This window comes from Crotalus tigris, unplaced genomic scaffold, assembly GCF_016545835.1.
Source record: "Crotalus tigris isolate CLP2741 ecotype Arizona unplaced genomic scaffold, ASM1654583v1 scf7180000019218.882973, whole genome shotgun sequence".
NCBI classification, from domain to species: Eukaryota; Metazoa; Chordata; class Lepidosauria; order Squamata; family Viperidae; genus Crotalus; species Crotalus tigris.
Genome location: NW_024097440.1, coordinates 854,203 through 867,813, shown reverse-complemented (window position 1 = coordinate 867,813; position 13,611 = coordinate 854,203). Strand labels below are relative to the sequence as shown.

At 40.1% G+C, this 13,611-nt stretch overlaps 1 protein-coding gene across 2 annotated transcripts in view; it reads left to right on the top strand.

Annotated features, from left to right (window-relative positions):
* The first annotated feature begins 552 nt into the window (after positions 1–552).
* The window catches only part of PTPN13 (protein tyrosine phosphatase non-receptor type 13), a 66,248-nt gene continuing 53,189 nt past the window's right edge, over positions 553–13,611 (top strand). For both annotated transcript variants that reach the window (XM_039361182.1, XM_039361181.1), the window contains exons 1-8: positions 553–768; positions 2,590–2,664; positions 4,034–4,208; positions 5,154–5,307; positions 6,633–6,771; positions 9,006–9,158; positions 10,125–10,307; positions 13,146–13,308. In XM_039361182.1, coding sequence (XP_039217116.1) covers positions 595–768; positions 2,590–2,664; positions 4,034–4,208; positions 5,154–5,307; positions 6,633–6,771; positions 9,006–9,158; positions 10,125–10,307; positions 13,146–13,308 — 1,216 coding nt within the window. In that variant the 5' untranslated portion in view covers positions 553–594. The remainder of the gene's footprint in view (positions 769–2,589; positions 2,665–4,033; positions 4,209–5,153; positions 5,308–6,632; positions 6,772–9,005; positions 9,159–10,124; positions 10,308–13,145; positions 13,309–13,611) is intronic.

Below are 13,611 nucleotides of genomic sequence, written 5' to 3'. Positions count from 1 at the left end.
CATGCCAGCACCAAGTTAATAAGTAATTCCTGTGCCCAGATTTAACAAAGCAAACCAAGAAGTTCAGGGGTTCAGCTGCATTTGTAGGCTGACCTAAAAATCTTAGTCAAGTAAAGGAAGGCTTTTGAGAGATTCTTAGAAGTTAAGATTTCACATTTAAATAGAAGGAACTTCCATATAATAATTAGCTTACAGACATAGAGTAGAAGTCTGTCCTCCTTATCTATCTCTCCTCCTCCTCCTCCTCTTCCTCCTCCTCTTCTTCTTCCTCCTCCTCCTCCTCCTCCTCTTCTTCTTCCTCCTCCTCCTCCTCCTCCTCCTCCTCCTCCTCCTCCTCCTCCTCCTCCTCCTCCTTCTTCTTCTTCTTCTTCTTCTTCTTCTTCTTCTTCCTTCTCCTCCTCCTCCTCCTCCTCCTCCTTCTTCTCCGTGGTCTCATGCAACTCCACAGTTTTATGAACCTATGTCTATAAGCTGGATTTTCTATTAAACTCTGCTACAGAACCATAGTGGCAATAAGATTTTTTCTCCCCTTTCCTTTTCACCAACAGGCAGTATGAAGCGACTCCTGAAGACAACCTATTGAGCCAAGAAGTAATGTTGAAGCGCCAGGAGGAGGAGATGATGCAACTGCAAGCTAAAATGGCTCTGCGGCAGTCTCGGCTCAGCCTCTATCCTGGAGACATAGTGCGGCCAAGTGTGCTTGATATGACAAAGGATCCACTTAGAGAAATTGCTTTGGAAACAGCTATGACACAAAGGAAGCTAAGGGTAATGTTAAGACAGTGATGGACCAAGGATTGCATCTTTTAAAAAAGCAGTGTGCTAAGCAGAGTGGAGGGGTTAACACATTTTCCTTCCTTCCTTCCTTCCTCCTTCTCTCTCTCCTTAGTAATGTTTTCCTTTTAACCATTGATTGACAAATTTCAGTGGCCCAGTTTTGGACCATCCCAGAAGCTTCAAACAATGGCTAGTAACAGTTGTGAGTCATCAGTTGCCAACTCTTATTTTAAGTGGTTGACCAATACAGTTGGATGAATACAAATTAATTCTTTATCACAGTTGATAGTCATTTCTAACAATATTTTGATCTGTTCTGGTGTTAGCTTATATGTTTTGTGTCCATGTTTGGAATAAAATGTGTTCATACAGTCTGTGTATGTCTCTGTGTGTATGATTTTTATTTACTTCTTTCATGCTTGATGTCCTGATAGACCATAAAAGCCATTTTGTCTTAGAAAATGTTATCCCTATGGAGATTCTTGAGATTCCTATTACATGCCCCAACAGTAGCAGAGATGGTTTAAGCAACTGTACCCAATCTAGGTTTGACACAACATCATGACAAATAGGAAACTAATGACTCAGAAGTATCCTGGAATGTTTCCCGCTGATGGTGTTGACCTTTTTCAAATTACCCATAATACAGTAAGATTGCTCCTCTAACACTGCATCTGTTTTAGAAAGATGTGTGGGTTTTTTTTAAAAAAAAAAAGTTGACTAATTAGAATGTTCTAATTCTGATTAAATTCTATTTTAATTAAATATTCTAAACATTCTAATATTCTAATTAACTAATTAGCATTAATATTCTAATTGATATTCTAAAATTCAGTTACAGTTTTAAATGTGATCAGATTTTCATGGCAGGAGAAATTTTCCTAGTATATCATCGTGCCTTGGGAACATCGTTTATTTGTCTTACTGGCTTTCATCAAGAAATGTACAGGAAGGAAAATACGAGTCCATCCTTCCATGTCATGACAGAAGATGGCTGCTTGAATGACCTTTGCTACTTCTATATTTCCTCATCCTTATGCCTTGTGTTGGGATTACAGTTCCCAGAATTCCAAGATAAATTCTTAGGATGGGAATTTCTAGATCAGTGGTGGCGAACCTATGGCACGGGTGCCAGAGGCGGCACTCAGAGCCCTCTCTGTGGGCACTCACGCCGTCGCCCCAGTCCTAGGCCTTCAGCTGGATTTTATAAAACCTTTTCACTTTAGGCCTCCGCCGCCGTGTGGAAAAAAAAAGGTTCAATCAATCAGTCGATTTCAACTTCTTGAGGGAAAAAAAAAAGATCTTGCAAAGTTGGAATTGATTGATTGAACTTTTTAGTCCCACCCAGTCTGCCGTTACCACCGCAGCTATGCCCACCCAATGGGCCACACCCACCCAATGGGCCACACCCACTCAATGGGCCACACCCACTCAATGGGCCACACCCGCCCAGCAGCCGATGATGCATAAGTGGATTTTGGGTTGTAGTTTGGGCACTCGGTCTCTAAAAGGTTCGCCATCACTGTTCTAGAGAAATAGTAATTTTCCCAACTGATCTGGAAAGCAACAGGTTTCATAAGGCACTTATTTAATTAGACAAGCAGCATTTATTTCTTTAACGTACAGAATGTTTACCTAATGCAGTCTTAGAACTGAATAGATTTGTTATGTGCACTAAACTGCATTTGGAAGAGTTGTTTCCGGTCTGTAATTCCCCTCTGTAATAGCTATGAACATCATTCCCATCAAGTCTTCAATTGCTTATCAGTTTTTGATTGCATGAATGCTAAAATGAGTTTCTCTAATTTGCAGAATTTCTTTGGTCCTGAATTTGTAAAAACAACCATTGAACCCTTTACCACCTTGGACCTGCCAAAATCAATTCTGGTAAGACCTTTGTTGTAAATGTACCATCAGTAAGAAGCATATAGCTAGCAGTGATCTGATTGTACGGTATCTGGTGATCTTTATGTTTTTTTTCTCCTATAAAATCCTTCCTATACTCTTAATTTGCTTGATTTCTCTTAGTGGATTCTTTGCCCCTTTTTTAGACAATCATCCACATGCAATATTTATCTGATAAGTTGTGTGACAATCATCATGAGCTTTCAACACCACCTCTAGAGATTGGGAAGAGAGTTTGCTTTGTCTTTCATACTGTACAATTCAGATTATTCCCTCTCCTCCCCTGCTGTCCCTTCCCCTTCCCTTTCCTTTTCGGTTTAATGAAATTACCGTATATGCCGGCGTATAAGGCGACTTCTGCAAGCATTAAAATCGGGGGTCGTCTTATACGCCGAGTCGTCTTATACGCTGGAAATACTGGTAGTTCCCGACGTATAAGACGACGTTCTAGGAATGCAACTCGGTGCCAAAGACGGGGGTCATCTTATAAGCCGGGTCGCCTAATACGCCGGCATATACGGTATTTTTATTCCATGAAACTGTTCTGCAGTTTACTTCATTAGGATGATGTGATTTTGTGCTGGGTTACAACCGTTTGTTTCACTTCTGAGTACATAACTGATCCTTCATCCCCAGTGTCTGGAATTTTCCTCTTTGAGTAGATTAATGTTTTCTTTCACATTGTTAGCAATGCAAGGAGGTTCTTGTTTTGTTTTTTAAAGTGGGGGCTCTCCCCTTGTAATAGAATATTAAATTATCAGAATATAGTCTTGGGAATGCTATAATGCTTTTTTTTTTTTACAACTTCTAAAGTTTGGGTCTATGTCACTCCAACATAACTAGCTTGTTTTTTACATCATTTTTAGTACTTTGAAATTAATGGAATTCGGAAGCTCTTACGGTGTTTCTATAATGTAGATGATTTATATAATTACTGCTTCCCTTTCATCACATATTCTGTTTTAGCAGTAGCAATGTGGTACATTTTTATAAATGATGTCTTCTGACACCAAGGTAACTGAAATAGAGAACTGATATCATTTAGTTGTACACTTAGTATTTGAGTGGCTGATAGTGCCTTGGTCATATCCTCCTGCATATATTTAAAAAAGGAAAGTGGCAAGCAAAACTGCATATAGTCCTAGTTGATATGAGTTCCACATTGCAGTATTATATTCCTCTGTAACTTTATTTTCAAAAGATAAAATTAACATTCCCTTCACTTTCCATTTCCTTTGTCATATTAGAAAGGTGGATTTTTTTAAAAGGGATGTATTTAACAATTTATGATCCTTTGTATGCAGTTTTGTATCATTGTTGATAGTCTTCTTTTTGCTTGTTTGAAAATCAGAACAAAAAAGGGAAAAATGAAGACAATCGTCGGAAAGTCAACATCATACTTTTAAGTGGCCAAAGATTAGAATTGACTTGTGATACTAAGACCCTATGCAAAGATGTATTTGATATGGTAGTTGCCCATATTGGTTTAATGGAGCATCACTTGTTTGGATTAGCTTCTTTAAAAGGTGAGAAAAATAATTGCATTTATCTGGATTTTTTTCATTTGATATCAAAGTGTAACTTACATACATGATGAGTCATTACTGACTACAAAAATAAATTCCATGTTTTCCTGGGACCAGACTACCCTTTATGACAGAGATATGCAAATTCATCTTTCTCTCTAAATTTGTTTCCCATAATAGAAGCAAGTGGTTTGAATTGAAACAGGTTTGTAGAGAAAGGAGAATAATTATTTTTTCCCTATGCCATTTTCTTAATGAAAAATCCGCTGCTATTTGTCCTCATAGCAAAAATACACATGCCCATGATTTTGCTACCATTCAAATAGCATTTTCAGAAGAATTTTAAGTTGGGAAAATGGAAGGGCTTGGAAAAATTAATTTTTTCCTTCTTTGCCCCCATATGAAGTCTGGCACCATATCCTGATCCAGATGGGTAAAGGTAGAAAGGTAAAAGTGGAAAGAATATTAAATTAATTGGCAGCTTGATCATTCAAAATAATATAGGAGATAATAGGGTGGGGGGGGGGGAATATCTAGGTAAACCTTCCCCTAATCTGGGGATCATTACTGAGGATTCCAGGAGATAACCATCATATCTACTAAAGAATGATTCATTTGGGCCTCAGACAGCCATTAGAAAACTTTTACTTTCATCAGGCCAGTAGTAAATATGTATAGATGGGAATGTGTCCCTGCCCTGGCTCTCAGAAATCCTTCTATTATCCACTTTGCTTTGTTTTCTGCATTCATTAAGAGAATCCGCTGATAGCTTAATCCTTATCACAGCTGTTCACAGTTAAATTCCTCTGATGGAGGCTGATTTCTTTCTGTTGAACAAATAGAATCAGGTATTTGGGAGACTGCTTGTGGATATATCACCAAAGCAGAGCAACTAAGCTGTCCTGTCTTATGAATGTTCTATGTTGATTTACCTTTTGATGACAGAAAACGAGTATTTCTTCATCGATCCAGAGCTGAAGCTAACTAAAGTAGCTCCTGATGGCTGGAAAGAAGAATCCAAGAAAAGGAATAAAAACACAGTAAACTTTGTCTTGTACTTCCGGATTAAGTTCTTTGTGGATGATATTAGTCTCATTCAGTGAGTACATTTGTGTTGTGTTTTAAAATCATTCTTCTACCATGTCCATGTTCTACTGGGGAAGTCAACTTTCTGCCAAGTAGTCTTGCTTTCTACAAGCCACACACAATTACAATGATCCTGTTCTACTTTCTATTCCTTAGTTGGATAGAAGGGAAAGGGCAGCAAAGGGATGATCCCAACATGCTGTGTTGTGTTAACAATATCCTGCCTGTCAGGAGTTCCATGCTAGCATATGCATGAATTCCATATAGGCAATAGAGCAGGGGTTCACAACCTTGGCAACTTTAAGACTTGTGGACTTCAATTCCCAGAATTCCTCAGCCAGCTTTGCTGGCTGAGGAATTCTGGGAGTTGAAGTCCACAAGTCTTAAAGTTGCCAAGGTTGAGAACCCCTGCAATAGAGCAAATGTAGTGGTGGAATACCTAAATATTTCTCTGCCAGCCCAAAGTATTTTCATGCTGCTTGTTTATTGCTATTGCATTTGAACCATTTACCAGGTAAATTAAAAACCCAGTTCTGATCTGGAGAGTCTAGCCAGACTAATCTCTCTTGGGGAACATAATTGTGAAAATGAAGATTGTTCCAAGTTTTTCCAAATGGCACCATGGAGACCTGGAATTGTTGACCTTTGTTTGTCATGTGCTTTGAACATCTGCAGTGCTGTAGAAATACCTGCTACAAGACCTTGATGGATTGATTGATTTGTTCATTGATTCTTTCATTCATTCATTCATTCATTCATTCATTCATGTAATTTATATCTCAGGGTTCTGCTCAGATGTGCACTACAGTATCTAATCATATGTAAAACATAATATAAAGGCTGAGATGTAAAATGAAAACTAAAATCAACTAACATTTAAAATCCTGGCCAAAAAACCCCCATTCACATGATACATTCAACCTGTTTCCCCATGATCCGGTTAACCATGTCGTACGAAAGGGCCGTTGCATAAAAGGAAATCATAAAAAGAGCCGAGGTGGCGCAGCAGTTAGAGTGCAGTACTGCAGGCCACTTTAGCTGACTGTGTTCAGCAGGTCAGCGGTTCAAATCTCACCGGCTCAAGGTTGACTCAGCCTTCTATCCTTCCGGGGTGGGTAAAATGAGGACCCAGATTGTTGGGGGCAATGTAAATATATATATATACATTGCTTACTGGTGTACACCACTTAGAGAGTGCTTGCACTTAAAGCGGTACATAAGTCTCATAAATAAATAAATAAATAAATAAATCATCTTGAGCTAATCTGCATACAGTCATTATTTCCACATCTTATGACCTGTTTGTTTCTTCTTCTCACCTCTTTTGATTTGCTCCAGGCACACATTGACATATCATCAGTACTACCTACAGTTAAGGAAAGATCTCCTTGAAGAGAAGGTACATTGTGATGATGAAACAGCCTTATTGCTGGCCTCTTTGGCCCTCCAGGCAGAATATGGAGATTACCAAGAGGAAGTAAGGAGATTTTTCACTTGTTGGCAACCTCCTAATTCTATGCTTATTTTATAGTTTAATGCATCTCGGATGGTTTGGCTAGTACATAAATGTCAAGGTTCAGTAGATGTGCAGTTGGGAAGCAGAAGAGAAGAATTCAAAGGTTTTCCAAATTGAATTGGTTTGTAGCCATAGAACTCAGATCAATATCTTCTCCCAATTAGAGGCTTGAAGCCAAAATAATCCAATTTTATGGAACAAATGTAATGGTAAAAGGACTGGGAGACTTCCTGTTTATATCAAAAGAAAATAATAACTAAACATTAATGCACTAATTTAACTAATAATGAGGCAACTATTTCTCAAACGTCTGACTTCAGTTACTTTTTTGATATCCATTGCAGAAGTTGTTAATACACTGCTTAAGGTTTCTGGTCCATATAAAGTAATAACTATTAAAACCATCATCATGTCACAGTTGCAAAAGCTCTCATAATATCATTGAAATTTCTTCAGATATGGACTTGTACAGAAATTCCACAAATGATCTCTTTCAAATGAATGAAAGGTCTAATGTTGGACACACCTGAGACCAGTGCAGAGTAAGGTGTGAGCAGTTTTGTGGATAGAAGGAGGCATAAATAGTTATGTTCATTCAGAGATGTAGCTTTTTCCCTCTGTTGAGGGTAATTATTTTGAATTCATCTATACACTCTAAAAATATGAGTTTCTGATCTGTACAAGTTATGCTTTAAGTCAGAGGTCTTCAAACTTGGCCCTTTTATGACTTGTGGACTTCAACTTCCAGAATTCCTCAGCAAGTGTGCCTGGCTAAGGAATTCTGGGAGTTGAAGTCCACAAGTCATAAAAGGGGCCAAGTTTGAAGACCCCTGCTTTAAGTGATGACCTACATAGCGAAGCATGTAGAGTCTGGGTTTGCCCAGAACATGATTCAAGAAACGTCTAAAGGTGAATTAAATATTTGGCCCCACCATCAGGCACATAGACAAGTAGATATGCTTTTGTTTTCCTACTTCATTTGATTATAACCACCACAGAGATATACAAAGGAAATCAAAGCAAGCATAAAAGATTCATAACTGCCTTGATGATTGTTGAAAGAATCCTAGCTATTGATAAGCATTTTATCTCCATTTAGTTGTATTTATAGTTTGACCTGCTAACTTACTAACTAGAGGAAAGCCTTTCCAAAAGCCACAAGCATCTTGGTTCTGTAATCAGGTTTGTACGGGCGAATTAGATTTTGTGCAAATAGTACAAATATCAGAAGAAAAATGGTTTCTATAATAGCTCCAGTAAAGTACACTTAAGAAGTTTTGCCAACTATTAACAGATGTGAATAGTTGAAGAAAGACATCAGCCAGGCTGCTTAAATGTAGAATAAACATTGCACATAATGGACTATTAGAGGACTTATTTATTCATTACAGCATACCAGCATAAATTTATTTACTTATTCAAGTAATAAATTGTGCTTGCTCTTGAGCATCTTTAACATCCCTGCAATCAGTGCAAAAATGTTCTTTAAAAGCCTAGGCTTGCAGTTTTCAGAAAGATCTGATCACTTTTTGATATCTGGATCTTATTTTATGTTACAGTCATTGTCTAGGAGTGATGATTGAACATAGAACATAGAATAACAACACTGGAAAGAATCTTGGAGGTCTTCTACTCCAGTGGTTCTCAACCTTTTTAATGCCATGACCCCAACTGGTTGTAAGTCGAGGACTACTCAACTGGTGCAGCACCATTTGCAGAATGGGACTTTTGGTGGGCTCAGCAGGGCAAAGACAGCCTGGACAATTCCTATTGGCTTTTGAAAGCCAATAGAATTAGACTCTATTCAAGAGAGTCTATTCTATTGGCTTTCAAAAGCCAATAGAATAAAAGGGAGTAGCACAGCTAAGGAAAAGGGGGGGGGGAAATGGTGGACTGCGTTGTTTGGCGATCCCCGTGAAATGGTCATTCGACCCCAAATGGGGTCCCGACCCACAGGTTGAGAACCACTGTTCTAGTCCAAGCCCCTGCTTTTGAGCAGAAGACCTCAGGTTTCATTCTGGACAAATGGTTGGTAGGAAGGTTTTGGCAGCGGTGTAGAGGTCACCAAGGAAGCTGTCTCATATTCTGCATCACCTGTGATTATGCTACTCAGCCATTATTGAACTGGCAGAGCATCCAGTTACAGGTAGCTGGGATCAGGGTTATGGCTTACACAGTGATGCTTCCCTTTGCAGGTACATGGCTTATCCTACTTCAGAACAGAACACTATTTGCCAGCAAGAGTGATAGAGAATCTGAAGCTACCCAATGTGAAAGAAGAATTGCCAAAGCTGCATAGCACCTATGGAGGTGCTTCTGAAAAAGAAGCTGAAATAGAATTTCTGAAGGTTAGAAATTCTACGTATTTTCATAAAAGGTTTTCCTATCCTAATGAAAGTGGCAGTGAATCTTACCTCTTTCAAAAAAGCTGGGAACCCATCCAAATTAACAGGGCCCGGAATATATATCTGTAACAATTGGTGGGTATATGCTTGTATACAGGTTGGTGGTTACCGTTCCCTGCAGTCTGCAGTTAAGAAGGGGTTTCATATATATTTATTCACTAAGATCTCATTATAAATAATGAGCGCACAAACCCTCTTTTTCCACAACATGTTTAATTGTGTCAGTGGAGAGATTATTGCTTTTTGGAACGCTAAAAAGGGATCCGTTGATTATATCAGCTAATTATAGTTAAAGTAAAACTAGCTCAAAAATAAGGTAAGCTAACTTTACCTGGTTAATCATGTCACAGAAACATTTAAACCCAGTCAATTATTCCCTTTTGCCTATTTGGTTCTGTAACAAAAAGATTTTTTAAAAAAGAGCAGATAAAAATGCACAACTCGCAATAATGCACAATTTGCAAGACTGGCAACATGGAATTCATTTTCCTCTGTAGAATTGTTGAAAGTTGAAACAGGATATACTCTCTCATCGTTCTGTTGCAGGAAATTCAGCACAATTTTACTATAAACCTAAAAGAGGTTCAAGACTATCTAAAAGAAAACCGCAAGAAATAAAGAAATCTAAGTGATAACAGAAAATCCTTAAACCAGCCCATTTGTAGAAAAGGTCCTAAGCAATTTGCTGTCATCTTGCCCCAAAATGTTTAAATCTGGCTCTCAGTCAGTAAAAGGTTGCACGTTCTTGTTCATCAAATCTAGGAATTAAGAAATAAAATGTGTAACCAGCTTCATTGTAATGCAAACTTCAAAGACAACCTACGAAAAATCATTTTGATCTCACGGTGTTCTCAAAATAAGTATCATGCACTTCTTCGTCTCTCTGATTTCCTCTCTTCTATTTGGCAGATTTGCCAAAGATTGACAAATTATGGTGTACATTTTCATCGTGTGTTGCCAGAGAAAAAATCTCAGACCGGAATTCTGCTGGGAGTTTGCTCCAAAGGAGTTATCATTTTTGAAGTTCACAATGGTGCCCGAATGCCTGTCCTTCGTTTCCCGTGGAGAGAAACAAAGAAAATTTCCTTCAGTGTATGTTGGTCATTTTATATATATATATATATAAAAAAAATTGCAGACTGGATCATTAAATGCCTTTCTTTTCTTTCTCCCCACTCCAGCTGAGTTACCTACGGTATTGAAATAATGGTGTGCCAAACATAACAAAGAACCAAGATGATATAAGATGCTCCATAGTGTGCAGTAAATATGTTAGTAATAAAAACCAGATGATTCGGACTGTGATGAAAAAGCCCATTTTCAGGAGAGGAGAAAGTTTGCCAAGGCTGCTAGCTATTGGGACAGAATATGGTTCCATCTAACAAAAGAATATCATCTAGCACAGACATGTCAAACACAAGGCCCGGGGGCCGGATGCGGCCCGCGAAGTGGTTTCATGTGGCCTACGAAGCCATCCTGGAAGGGATGAGGGAACAGCCCTCTCTGCCTTGGTCCTGGCCCAGGCTGGCTGGGAGCCAATGTACAATTTTGTGGTGGCCATCTATGCTGAAACGCATTCAGTCTTAGCTCCACAAGGCTGTCTAGAAACAGCGAGGAACCAGCCCCTGCCGTGTCGGCCCCGCCTCCTGGGTGCATGCTGCGGAGGTGTCACCCTTTGTGTGGAATTAAGAAATGGACCATGCCTTGATGCTTGCCCCGGTCCCACCTCCTTCTTCCAGAGACCCTCAGATCTGTCCCACTTTTGCCCAGGCCCTCACAGGCACCCTTGATGCGAACAATGTAAAGCTGGCCATGCCCATCCAGTAGGCCGCACCCACCCTGACCATACTCACCCGGCCCCCCCGAGGGCAACCCCAGTGCTGATGCAACCCTCAATGAAATTGAATTTGACACCCCTGATCTAGCAGGATCAGTAATGGAGAAAGCACACCGTGTGTTCCTTCTAAGATTGTCCCATTTGGGAATGTAGATATCTCAATCTTCTAATTCAAAAAATCATTGCTCATCCCAAACTTAATGCATTGGCTTTCTTAGTATACTATCTTTCTGCATACAGTGAGAACTTCAACAAGAATTTGCACTAATGCACTTTAAGAACCTATTTTTCTTGAATGTACAAAACACAATCAAACTAATACCAAACATACCTTAAAGAGCAAGGACATGATCTCTGGAAACATGGTTTAGTATATTTTTTAAAAAGTCCAATGGGCAAAGGTTTAAATAAAACAGGTCTTACATTTCCTCTGTTTTACAGCTTCAGGTCACTAATATAAAAACAGTTCTTTAAAGTTGCCTGGAATTCTGAATTGTACTTCTAACACATCTATAGGTTGAATAAGAAATTTCATGTAGATTTCAGCTAAGGAAGTCAATTTCTAAGTGAATCGTGCCTGATTTTATGACTTTTTTGCTACAGTTGTTGAACGAATCACTGCAGTTGTTAAGTAAGACACATGGTCATAAACTAATTTAGCTTCCCCCATTGACTTTGCTTGTTGGAAACTGGCTAGGAAGGTTACAAATGGTCATCACGGGACCCTGGGGGTGCTGCATCGGTCATAAATACATGTCGGTTGCAAAGGATCCAAATTGTGATGGCATGACCATGGGGATGCTGCAGTGGGCGAGGACCAGACATAAGTCACAGTGTTCAGTGCCGTTGTAATTTCGAACAGTCACTCTATAAGTAGCTATAAGTGAAGGATTACCTGTATGGATAAATCGATATAAACAGTATCTGCTATTCCTATAGCAGTGATGGCGAACCTTTTAGAGACCAAGTACCCAAAAACTGGTCCCGCCCCCACTCCACTACCCCCACCCCGCCTCTGCTCTGCCCCCCATCCCCTGCTCCGCCTGCCCACAGGACCACTCACTGCCTCCAGGCCGCTGCAGATCGCCCAGGCAGCCTAGCAGTGCTATGATGGCCACACCCTCTGCCCGCACCCTGCAGTATCAACTGCATGATGGGGTGTGAGGGCAGAGTCTTGTCTACACTGCCTGGCCGCCATGTCCTTGGCTGCGCTGCTCCGTGTGGGCCACGTTCGAGGGTGACTCTCCTTCAGGGGGGCTGCTGGAGAGGAGGGGGTCATGGGGGGAGGCAAGGCTGGGGCAACGGCACGTGCGCCCACAGAGGGCTCCGAGTGCCACCTCTGGCACCTATGCCATAGGTTTGCCATCACTGTCCTATGGCTTCTCTATACAGGATTTTGCTAATTGCAAGTGTTTGTATTTTGTTCTGAATGGTGAAGTGATGATGATTGTCTGCTTGCTAGTAGCAGGACGTGAGGTTGGACTAGATGACCTACAAGGTCCCTTCCAACTCTGTTATTCTATTCTAGCTGGAATCCTATGCTGACATGAGAGAGTGATGGATATAGTGTTGGACTGTGGTAGCTTGGTCTCTTCCATAGGGCGGTGACCACATTAGATTATCTCCTATCTGGAAGTTGATACATTTGCTGTACTCCAAACAGCTTTGTATTAGCCCAGCATGACTACTTAAACATTTTCAAAACATCCAAATTACGTATTTTTGCACATTGAGCAAAACATTTAATTCCCTATGCATGAGTGTACGCAAGGATTTCATACCTCAGGTTTCTTGTAATGCAGTGTTTCTCAACCTTGACAATTTTAAGGCATGTGGACTTCAATTCCCAGAATTCCACAGCCAGCAGTGCTGGCTGTGGAATTCTGGGAGTTGAAGTCCACATGTCTTAAAATTGTCAAGGTTGAGAAACACTGCTGTAATCAGTATTTTCAATACACAGTATTTTCAATCAAGCTGGATTGCTTTCCCGCTGCAGGTTTTCTTTCGTTTTGAACAGTGTATCTTTCTCAAGCTGGAAATTGGGTTCTTTCCCCCCCCCACCCCTGTTTTATTCTATATTTGTCATATTGCAGAAAAGAAAGATAACGCTGCAGAACACATCGGATGGTATAAAGCACACGTTCCAAACAGATACAACCAAGACCTGCCAATACTTGTTACAGGTTTGCTCTGCACAGCACAAATTCCAGCTCCAGATGAAAGCCAGGCAGAGCAACCAGGATGCTCAGGAAATTGGTAAGAAACAGCATCTGTGTACTTGCTAGGACTGCAGATTTCCTGGACCTAATGACGCAGAGTTAACCTAAGGCAGGGCTTTTCGACCTTTTCACAGATTGTACCACTTTATTTATTTATGAGACTTATATACCACTTTAAGTGCAAGCACTCTCTAAGCGGTGTACACCAGTAAGCAATGTATATATATATATTTACATTTCCCCCAACAACCTGGGTCCTCATTTTACCTACCCCGGAAGGATGGAAGGCTGAGTCAACCTTGAGCCGGTGAGATTTGAACCGCTGACCTGCTGAACACAG